General features: G+C 43.3%; 1 protein-coding gene across 1 annotated transcript in view; it reads left to right on the top strand.

Annotated features, from left to right (window-relative positions):
• Positions 1-6,795: 6,795 nt before the first annotated feature.
• ERICH6 (glutamate rich 6) overlaps positions 6,796-10,734 on the top strand; it is a gene marked incomplete at both ends in the record, with an annotated part of 30,186 nt that continues 26,247 nt past the window's right edge. Inside the window, 2 exons of the mRNA XM_080929602.1 lie at positions 6,796-7,264; positions 7,753-7,810. Of these exons, the coding sequence (XP_080785728.1) occupies positions 6,796-7,264; positions 7,753-7,810 (527 nt within the window). The remainder of the gene's footprint in view (positions 7,265-7,752; positions 7,811-10,734) is intronic.

The raw sequence follows: 10,734 nt of genomic DNA, 5'->3' as shown, positions 1-10,734 counted from the left end.
AGATAATGAGTATGTTAGACAAAAGGCGTAGTTCAGGAATCTTTAACAGCCTCACTTGGAAAGTTTGTCTGAATGGGGAATACAGTTCTTGTGCAGACAACCTTGTCAGTTATGTGCAAACCCCCGGACAACAACAGGGACAGGGTGAAATCTGACAGGAGAGGGAAAGAACCATTTCCTTTCAGGTGTCCCTTCTGTTTCTTAACTGTGCTGCCCTGGAATAGTTATGATTTTGTTCATTAACATCTGGAGTCTAAGACAAGTGATCAAGTATCAAAGAGACGCAGCTACATGAACAAAAACAAGCAGGAAAACAGACAACAGAGATAGACCTAGAAGATGAGAAACACTGATGCTCCCAGACACAGTATGGGAGCATCATATGTCTATGGCTACTTAGCCAACTGCCCCAAAATACTTTAACTGATGTAGTTCATTCTTCTGTAGTTGAGCTCAGAGGTTCTGAGGACCAGCTAATCCCTGTGGCCAGCTGCTGCACAGCAGTTGTTCCCTTTACATTCAGCTGGGTGGCACACTGTCCGGTTGGAGGGCCCTCAGCTGCAATGGTTTGTCACTGTGCCACATGGACTCGATCCACAGGGACTAGTCCAGCCTCTGGCACCTGGTACTCATGGGCGAGCCTCCCTCTACGCAGGTGCTGTCCAGCTTCTGTTCGTGATTCGATAATGCACTTTCACCAAAGCAGATCCGAAGGGGGCAGGGGGAACAAAATTCTATCACAAAAGAGTGTACCAAAGGGAGGAGGGGTGTTCGTGACCATTCATTTTATGCACCAGACTTCCCAAGGACTTGCACAGAGCACCTGGAAACTTCTGGGGAGTCTCTCCTAGAAACTCTATGTGGTTAGGATGGCAGGTAGCTCCAGACACAGTGCACCCTATTTAAAAGGGAAAGCTGCTCCCACCGATGCGGGGGGAGGGGAAGATGACTGGGGTTCTAGGACAGCCTAGTCAACAAGGCAGCTACAGTGAGAAAATAAAAGGCTAACTGCTATAACCTGGTGAGCACAGTTTCGCTTGCCAACCAGGGAAATGGGGTCATCCAATGTGGAAGTCTCAGAATGGCAGCCTATGTGAATAGCTTTGCACAGGTCTGGCAGGTAAGAACACATGTGTTTCATTGGAGAACAATGACTGAGATATCACACACACACACACACACACACACACACACACACACATCATATATATCAATAATGAGGCAGTGTTACATATATATGTGTGTGTGTCTGTGTGCACATGTGCCTGCATACATGTGTATGTGCACACAGTCATTATACATCATTAGAACATGCCTTAACATGCATAAAATTTATCAAGTTATAGACCCATAAATGATATACATCTCTCCATTTTAAAAATAATTTGATCATGATTGGTCCCAGGACACACAGAATCTTTATGCTTTTGTGAAGGTAACGCGAGCATAGAAACCGAGGGATTTAAGCTCTAGTGCCTGAGCCACAGCTATTTCGTGGGCTGAGAACTGTCAGGCCTGCGTCCTAGTTATTTATCTGTGAAATATGGGCTTATGCTGAGTTTGCCCTAAAATCACCGTTTAATCTTGCTGTGATGTATCTGATTTGAAGATGTACCACCAGGGCTATTAACACACTTGAGAGTGAGATATATTCACTTCCAATCTCTGTGGCACCCATAACGTATCAACAACATAGCATGCACAAACATACAAACACTCAAGCAGATGAATCCTAGAAATCATAAAAGATGAATAGGTGTTAGGTGAACAAGGTACAGGGGGAGAACATGCATCAGGAAGATGATCGGGTATCTAAGACATAGAGGCCGATTTAAAGAAAACCCGATCTCCACAGGACCGGAGACTTAAGGAACACGGCTCGTGCATAGCCCTGGGTCTCACTGCCCCATTCACACATACACACAATAACAGGCAGCGAAGATATGAACACCACCCATACTCCTGACACATGACACACACTTGCTGTGCTTTCAGCTTCAGCCCCATCATTAAACTCACCCTAAGAAATAAGACTGTAAAACTTCAGCATACTACCCTTGGATGCCAGAGCTCTGTCAGCCGTTAGAACAAAGAAGGAAACTGGACTCTGTGGTATACATTTCTGTAATGCCAGCACTCAGAAGGATGAGGGGGGAGGGTTGTGAGTTCAATACCAGCATCACTTACAAAGTAAGGCTCTATCTCCAGAAAGCAAATTTGAATTACTTACATAAAAAGAATGAAAATAAAAGATTTACCCAGAAAACAATAAAAACCTGTTTATATTATACTATCCATAGGTGCTATTTCCTAAAGTATTCTCATAACATAACATTCCCATGACTCATAGTCACCAGCCTTCACTAGATTGTCCATTGTCAGGATGTGGGACCATGGACGGACAGCCTTCTTCTCTCTAAATGCACTCATCACCTACAGCCATTAAACTCTGTCATCTTTGGACTGTCTTTGCATTAACAAAGGAATACATGCTCTTTGTATCACAAGTTAATAATTTAAATTAGGGTTTGTCGTCCCAATAATCTTTCCTTACTGCCTTGGGGCTGCACTTCAGATATGTTTGTGCATTTGTACAACATCATTCTATCAGGTCTCCCCATTAACTGAGTCTCTGTACCCCACAAAATGCAGTGAAGCCATTTAAATGTAGTTGACGCTAGCTAGTTGTTAAACATAAGCAACACCCTTCCCAGGGGGACACTAGCTTATAAAAAGCAAGCCCTCCTCAGCAAACACCAATCATGTTTGCTCCTCCTGTGTGTGCGCGCATCTCTTCAGGTGATACCCAGAGCCAGCTTCTTCGCTTCCAAGGCTTGTTCAAGTAACCTAGTAAGGTCTAATGGTCACCAAGAGTGTGTGCTCCACAGAGCCTTGCTCAAAAGCTACATATGAAAAACACCAGCTTCATGATAACTGTAAGACAACTTAGTGGAGATTTAAGATGTTGGTGAGCTACTCCATGCATGGACTTAGACAGCACTACATGTAATGGGGCCTACATAAGCACGCCTGTGCCGTGTGCTCTGTGCCGTGCCGGGCTGCTCAGGCCGGGTCATGCCATGCCGTGCTGTGTGGTGCCCGGCCGGCGGCCTTCAGAGCCTTTTTATTTTGTACACATAGATCCATCTGAGAAATTCTTTCTCCTCGTTCAGACCCACTTCCTCCTTTGGAAATGTATCATTTTCTAATAAACTGTTTCTGCTATGATTCCTATGTCGCTATCCAATTCCTCGTTCTGGAACTGGAACAACCTGGAACCCTTGCAGAGGTGGCCAGTGTACTTGATATCCTCTGTTATCCTTCACCTGTGTCACTCTGCACCCAGCTCCTAAACACAAGTCATTTTTATACATGGAATCTATGCCATCCTAACATAGTAACTGTCATGTGGTCCCTTCTAAGTGAAAGGACCTGTGTGGGACAACGCTAGTGGTATGACACCCAGCAACTTTTTTTAAAACAACTTTATTTTACAAAACATAGATAAATGTACAGATTTTAAACATTTTTTGCTTAAAATTATACATTTTTGTCAGTACTTTTTTCCCGATTTTAACATAATTTTTACATAAAACTATATGAATATATTTTTTAGTCAGTACTTGATTTTTTCAAGGTTTGATAGTATGCCTTGAAAACTTAATAGTTACAATGAGCTAAAGTACATGTAAAACAAAATGTAACATGGAAATAGTTAAAGTTTTCTTGTTTTGTAAATATTTTTTGTTTTGTTTTGTTTTCTTTATTTCTTGGACTTCATACAGTCTGTGAGTTGTTTCTGGGGGAGTGCAAGCCTCTGGGGTTAGCATCCCACTATCAGTGACTGCATATTATGTCTGTTCTTTTGTGACTGGGTTATCTCACTCAGGATGATATTCTCTAGATGCAGCCATTTTCTTAAGAATTTGCTTAAGTCATTGTTTCTGGTGGCTGAGTAGTATTCTATCGTGTATATGCACCACAATTTTTGTATCCATTCATCTTCTGAAGGACATCTGGGTTCCTTCCAGCTTCTGGCTATTATAAATAGAGCCTCTATGAACATTGTGGTGCATATATCTTTGTTGTGTATTAAAGTGTCTCTGGGGTATATGCCCAGAAGTGGAATAGCTGGGTCTTCAGGTAGTACTATATCCAATTTTCTGAGGTATCGCCAGACAGATTTCCAGAGTGGTTGTATTAGCTTGCAACCCCACCAACAGTGGAGAAGTGTTCTTCTTTCTCCGCAGCCTCGCCAGCATCTGCTGTCATCTGAGTTTTGGATCTTGGCCAATCTGACTGGTGTGAGGTGGAATCTCAGGGTTGTTTTGATTTGCATTTCCCTGATGGCTAAGGATGTCGAGCACTTCCTCAGATGTTTCTCGGCCATTCGGTGTTCAACTGAAAATGTTTTGTTTAGCTCTGTACCCCATTTTTAATAGGGTTATTTGATTCTCTGGTGTCTAGCTTTTTGAGTTCCTTGTACACCTTGGATATTAGGCCTCTATCTGATGTGGTGTTGGTAAAAATCTTTTCCCTTTCTGTTGGTTGCCGTTTTGTTTTCTTGACGATGTCCTTAGCCTTACAGAAACTTTGCAATCTCATTAAGTCCCATTTGTTAATCTTTGACCTTAGAGCATGAGCCATTGGTGTTTTGTTCAGGAAATTTTCTCCTGTGCCTATGTGTTCTAAGGTTTTCCCTACTTTCTCATCTAATAGTTTCAGTGTATCTGGTTCCAGCAATTATTTTTATGTGAACAAATTACACTCCATGTACGTAGTCTATGAATGAGTGCAAAGTTTTGGAAGGGTGGAGGAGGAGGAAAGATAAACCTGCAGTCACTGGCATCAGCTAGAATAAAGAGTACTATTTCATTAACTCTCCATAGACAGTCCAAAGACAATTGAAACTATCTAACAAAACCCCAAATATCAGCCATAAGAACACGTCCCTTCTAGTTGTTAGTCAGAGGAGTCCAAATGACCCCAAAACATTAGAGGCCATGTTACCTTTAGTTGTCCCTCTGAGGTTGGAAATAAGTATTTCTAGAGACACCGTCTACTTCAGACACAACTCGGGAAGACCCCAGCTGGATCTGACTTGAAAGCCTCCTCCCTAAGAACCAGTGTTCATAATGCTGGAAGGTTCTAGCTAAGCTTCCATTCTTTGGGGCTGGAGCGATGGCTTAGAGGTTAAGAGTACTGGCTGCAGGTATAAAAAGGCCAAAGAAAATAAATAAAGTTATTGGTTGGATTAAGAAAAAAGAAAGAAAGAAAGAGCACTGGCTGCTCTTCCAGAGGCTCTGAGTTCAATTCCTAGCAACCAAATGTTGGCTCACAGCCATCTGTAGTGGGATCTAATGCCTTCTTCCGGTGTGTCTGAAGGTAGCTACAGTGTGTTTAAAAGATCTTCCATTCTTTTAAAATGCTCTGTGCAGTTTCTCTCTGCCCACCCACAGGAGTACTGGACAATTTCTGCCAGTCCCTGATCTCTATTCCAATGTCAACCACCTTGATGAACCCTGCAAAGCAGTTAGGTACTCTGGCCAGCTACTTGGGCAGGGTTCTGCCTGGTGTCCTGGCTCTACACCCAACAGAGACCAGGCTCACAAGAGTGCTTAATAAATATAGTGTCAAATTAAACAGCCATAAAAATAATTGCTCAGTGAACCAACCACAAAATGGGACCATGTGGTTTTGTCTAAATGAAAACAAAATTAAGGCCACTGTGACATCACATAGTCCCCAACATGGAGTTGTCCTGCCTTCCACTCAACCTAAGCAGCTCCTTAGATCCTCTCTGATAGGGCTTTCCAAAGGCATCCCACTGCAGCTAAACCCAGCACCTTCATGTCCCTACCACAGTGTTCCCAGTGGTCTTTGGATGAAATATGTTTAAAATTACAGGCCACTAGTCCATATTCATCAATATCCACAAATATCTTATAGGCATCGTTGTTCCCAGGTTACCCCCAGAAACAGGCTAACAAAAGTCAAGTGAAATAGCAAAACTAACACACAGTGATCCAAAGGCCTGACGCTGGGCATGAGTGAGTCAACCAGATGTCTGCCATGTTTTCCTGGATACCATTTTTAGTATGTGCAAATATTCCACAAAAAATAATTTAAACTACCATGAATTGAAGCAAAGCCCCCCCCCCAAAACAAAAAGTATATGGTGGCCAGATATCACAGGTGTTTTCTACTTCCAAAACAAAACGACCAAGCAATCAACCAAAGTAACCCAAAATATCTCAGCGGCAAGATATATAGACGCAAAAAAACCAAAACAAAACAAAAACCAAAAAAAAAAAAAAAAAAAAAAAACCAACAACAACGCTCACTCAACATGCATAAGGTAATGTAGTCATAAGTTGGCAAACTACAGACCAAAGGCTGGTGTCTAATATTGTAAGCAGAGTTTTACTGGATTTTCCAATAGGCATCATTCTACTAGAAATCAAATTCCACTGCTCCCTCAGTGCCAAATGACATTGTGGGTACCCATCTCCAGAAGCCACATCCTCTTAAAAAGCAAGAAAGGCTGGCTCCAAGGAAAGGGAGCTTGCTTCTCTGCTGGCTGGGAGTGGCTCAGAAGAGATCTTGAGAGCAAAGGCAGAACGAAGCTTAAGGCAGGGTGCGGAGTGTGGGACCACCCACCCCTGGGACCGCTAAAGGGGTCCTGCGGCTTTAACCGCCCGCCCCCGCGCCCAAAGGTCGGAGGTTGCCCTGGGAGACAGACGCTCAACAACTGCGCGTGCTCCGGGGTCACGCGCTTTGTGGCTGCCAGCAGACATGCACCCGCGTCAGGGAGCGAAGAAACCTGGAAAGAGCGACCCACAGTCAAAGGAGCCAGATGAAGCCTCAAAGGGGAAAGAAGAGACAGTGGAGGAAGAGAAGGCGCAGGGGACGCAGGGGACGCAGGGCGAGCTGGGAGAACAGGGGAAGCAGGGAGCTCAGGGGGTGCACGGAGCTCAGGGGATGCAAGGGAGGGATGATAGGGCGAGCAAGCAGCTGGAAAGCCCGAGCCTGTACCCTGAGTTGTTGAAAGAAGATGACTTCTGGAAGGCCATGGCCCTCAGTGAAGGCTTTAACGAAGACTTGGCAGAATTTCGTCCCCGCATAACTAGCGTGGTCAGCCCCAGCCTGAGCTCTACGCCCCCGCCCAGCGACGTGTCCAGCCCCTCATGGAGCAAGGAGCCGCTGCCCCGCAGCGAGGGCTCTCCTTCTGCTTCCAGCGGCGCCTCGGCCTCGTCCCACAAAAGTAGAGTTGGGCTGCTCCTCCCTCCGGGATCCCGGCCTGCAGGGCGGCGGTGCTTCCCCTCCCCCCCTGCTGCGCACCGCTCTTCACTGGCTTGGCTGACTGCGACGTAGGATATAAGAGAAATAGTTCAGTAAAAGTAAAAGGTGGAATTTGGGGTCACTCCGGGGGCATTAGTGCCTCCTGTGCACTGAATGAACTTCCTTGCTGGAATCTCTGTCTTTCTTTAAAGGGAAGCAGAGCATTTAGAACGAACTTCTTGAACTCTAAGTTCATGTTTTTTACTGTGGGTATATTTTCTCTGTTGAGGGGAAAGGGCGGTGTCCTTGTGCGTTGTAGGATATTTTGTTTATCAGCATAAGTAAATCATACACACCCCCCTGTGAAAACCGCACTGTTTCAGTCCTCACTAAATGTTCTCTGGGGACAAAATTTCCCTAAGAGAAGCCATGGCATGGAGTGGCTAAACTGTTTAATGTTTCATTTGACAGGCTATCCGAAAATATTTCAAACATTTAAGAAAGACTTGTCCGAAGTGTCTGTGGATAGGTAAGAACATTTTCTCTGTCAGGATTCCTTCAAGCAGGTGATGTTTACCTTTTCAGATAGGCTTATTATAAATAACCCAAGGAACTTACAACTTACTTACTCAAAAGTGTTGGTTTGGGTTTGGGTTTTGGTTTTCCCAAGCATGCTAGGACATGCTGTAATCCCATTGTTCCAGAGGCTGAGGTAAGAGGATCCCAAATTTCAGGCCCTGTCTTACATAGCATAAATTAAAAAAAACGTAAAAACTAAGAAACAAAGCCCCTTACTTTAGAAGGCACTTTGTAAGAGATAAATATGAAGCTTCTGTCTTCATCTTACTAGCCAACTGTAAGTACGACATGTCTGCTTATCAGTGTGATACTAAGTAAGTATATGCTGTGCAGACAGTATGCTTGGAGTGGCTCTTTAGGTTAGGGAAAAGACCGAGTTGAGTTTCCAAGGACCCACCTCACAACTGCCTGTAACTCCAGCTCCAGGCTCCAGCAGGATCTAATGCCTCTGGCTTCAACAGGTATCTCCACTCACAATATACAACATCCTCCCCCGACCCTACTCCCACCACACACACACACACACACACACACACACACACACACACACACACACACCTGACACAAAATGTTTTATTCATTTAATTCAAATTTCTAATGAAACCTGTGGTTGGAAAAATTATAGTATATGGACATATAAAATTGAAAATCTCCACAACAACTCTTCCCTGACTCACCAGACCATAGTTTTAATATAATGTTAGCGGTCTGGATTCTTCTTCTTCTTCTTCTTCTTCTCCTTTTTCTTTCTTCTTCTTCTTCTTCTTCTTCTTCTTCTTCTTCTTCTTTCTTCTTCTTCTTTTTTCTTCTTTCTTTTCTTCTTCTTCTTCTTCTTCTTCTTCTTCTTCTTCTTCTTCTTCTTCTTCTTCTTCTTTTTCTTCTTCTTCTTCTTCTTCTTCTTCTTCTTCTCTCTCTCTCTCTCTCTCTCTCTCTCTCTCTCTCTCTCTCTGTGTGTGTGTGTGTGTGTGTGAGAGAGAGAGAGAGAGAGAGAGAGAGAGAGAGAGAGAGAGAGAGAGAGAGGGAGAGAGAGAGAGAGAGAGAGAGAGAGATGTTTCCATGTGTCTATGTTAAGGCATAGGCCAGTGCTCACTTGAGGTATTGTCTGTAAGTGCTGTTTTATTGGCCTGGAGGTCAGCCACTATGTTAGACTAGCTGGCCAACAAGACGCAGCGGTCATCCATCTTTACCTCCTCATTGCTAGGATTATAAATGCTAACTCCCATGCCCAGCTATTTTAGATGTATCTGGGGTGGGGTGAAGGGTAGAATTCACAGCCTTGTGTTTGCAAGGCAAGTATATTACCAATTAAGCTACCTCTCCACCCCTTCAACTATCATTCTAAAGAACTTTTTTACTAAATTTATCAAATTCTGACTTAAGTTCTGGGCTTCCTTTTCTTTTTCTTGTTTTGAATTTATATTACTTTTAATTTTCTAGAATTTCCAATTTGTAAAGAACTTAAAACTTTCTAGTTTGTCAGCATTAGTGACAACTTATAAATTATTAACACTAAATCCATACAGCTTTTTTCTATCTCTTCTCATTTAGGTTTTTTAAGTTACAACAAATTACATATATAGAGAGAGGTGGGAGAAAAGCAAATTACATTAGCTACATGTTCGTATGAAATTATATACTTTGAGGGTTTTATATTACTTTTATAATATGTGTATTGTTTTTAACTGTAATTGATCAGTAGTATTTTATAATACAGTTTGTATTTAAAAACTTGAAAGGTAATAAACGATTACATGCTAAGAAGCCAGTACATTAGATCCAAGGCTAAGAGCATGGAATCTGATGTTAATAAATACTGTTGTCTAAAAAATGACATTTTCCGTTCAGCTGAGTTCAGTTGCCTTCACTTTTTCTGGGCTGAGTCAATAGCTGAGCCCAGGGAGTCCCAGCTCACCAGGTTTCCCTCCTTTCTGTTTGTGGAGGAAACTTTAGGGAACTTTTCATACAGTTCGCCTGAGGACCCAACTATAAACTCTTGTTTGCCTGGCAATGTCTCCACTTTGCCACTGAGCTTTTACATATTATGTCACTGAATTAGGAATATGTCCTAAAGTGTTGTCCTTTGCAGCCCTGCAGACATCGCCTCTTTGCCTTCTGGGATCCAGTTTTAGTGACCAGTCTATTTCCCAAACCCTTCTGGTTCTCACTTCTCCCCCATAGTGCCTCTCCTCCCTGCAGACCTTGAGCTGTGCTTGTTGGGTAGGATTCTCCACCATTCTTTTTTTATATTTTCAGTGTCTTCAGATTTTTGATGTTTGAATGTTGGTGTACTGCCTGTATACAGTATTCTGTGATTCAAGGTTGTAATCTGAGAACCAGTTACTGTACCTGTTCCAAACACTTTTCTGGCTGTCCTTTATTGTCTTTGAAGACTCCAGAGCTAGTAATAGATTAAAATGTCATGTTAACTTACTTTTATTCCTGTTTGCTTGGTCACTTTTCTGATATCAGTATTTTAAGTAATGACAATCCTTAGTTATCTATCTGCATTTATAAATGAATGACTGGCAGGCAGCTACAATGAGACCTTCCTACAGGGAGTACTTCACTTTTCTAAGGTGGGAAGGCTTACAGGAACCCTGGGCTGTCTCTCTTCTTCTTCTCCTTCTTCTCCTTCCTTCTCCTTCCTCCTCCTCCTCCTCCTCCTCTTTGTTCTCCTTCTCCTCCTCTTCCTTCTCCTTCTTCCTCCTCCTCCTCCTTCTCCTTCCTTCTACTTCCTCCTCCTCCTCCTCTTCCTCCTTCCTTCTCCTCCTTCTCCTTCCTTTTCCTCCTTCTCCTCCTCCTCCTTCCTTCTCCTCCTTCTCCTCCTCCTTCTCCTTCCTCCTCCTTCTCCTCCTCCTCCTTCCTCCTCCTCCT

The sequence above is a fragment of the Micromys minutus genome (genome assembly GCF_963924665.1).
Source record: "Micromys minutus genome assembly, chromosome: 15".
Lineage (NCBI taxonomy): Eukaryota > Metazoa > Chordata > Mammalia > Rodentia > Muridae > Micromys > Micromys minutus.
This window is presented reverse-complemented; position numbering and strand designations above follow the sequence as displayed.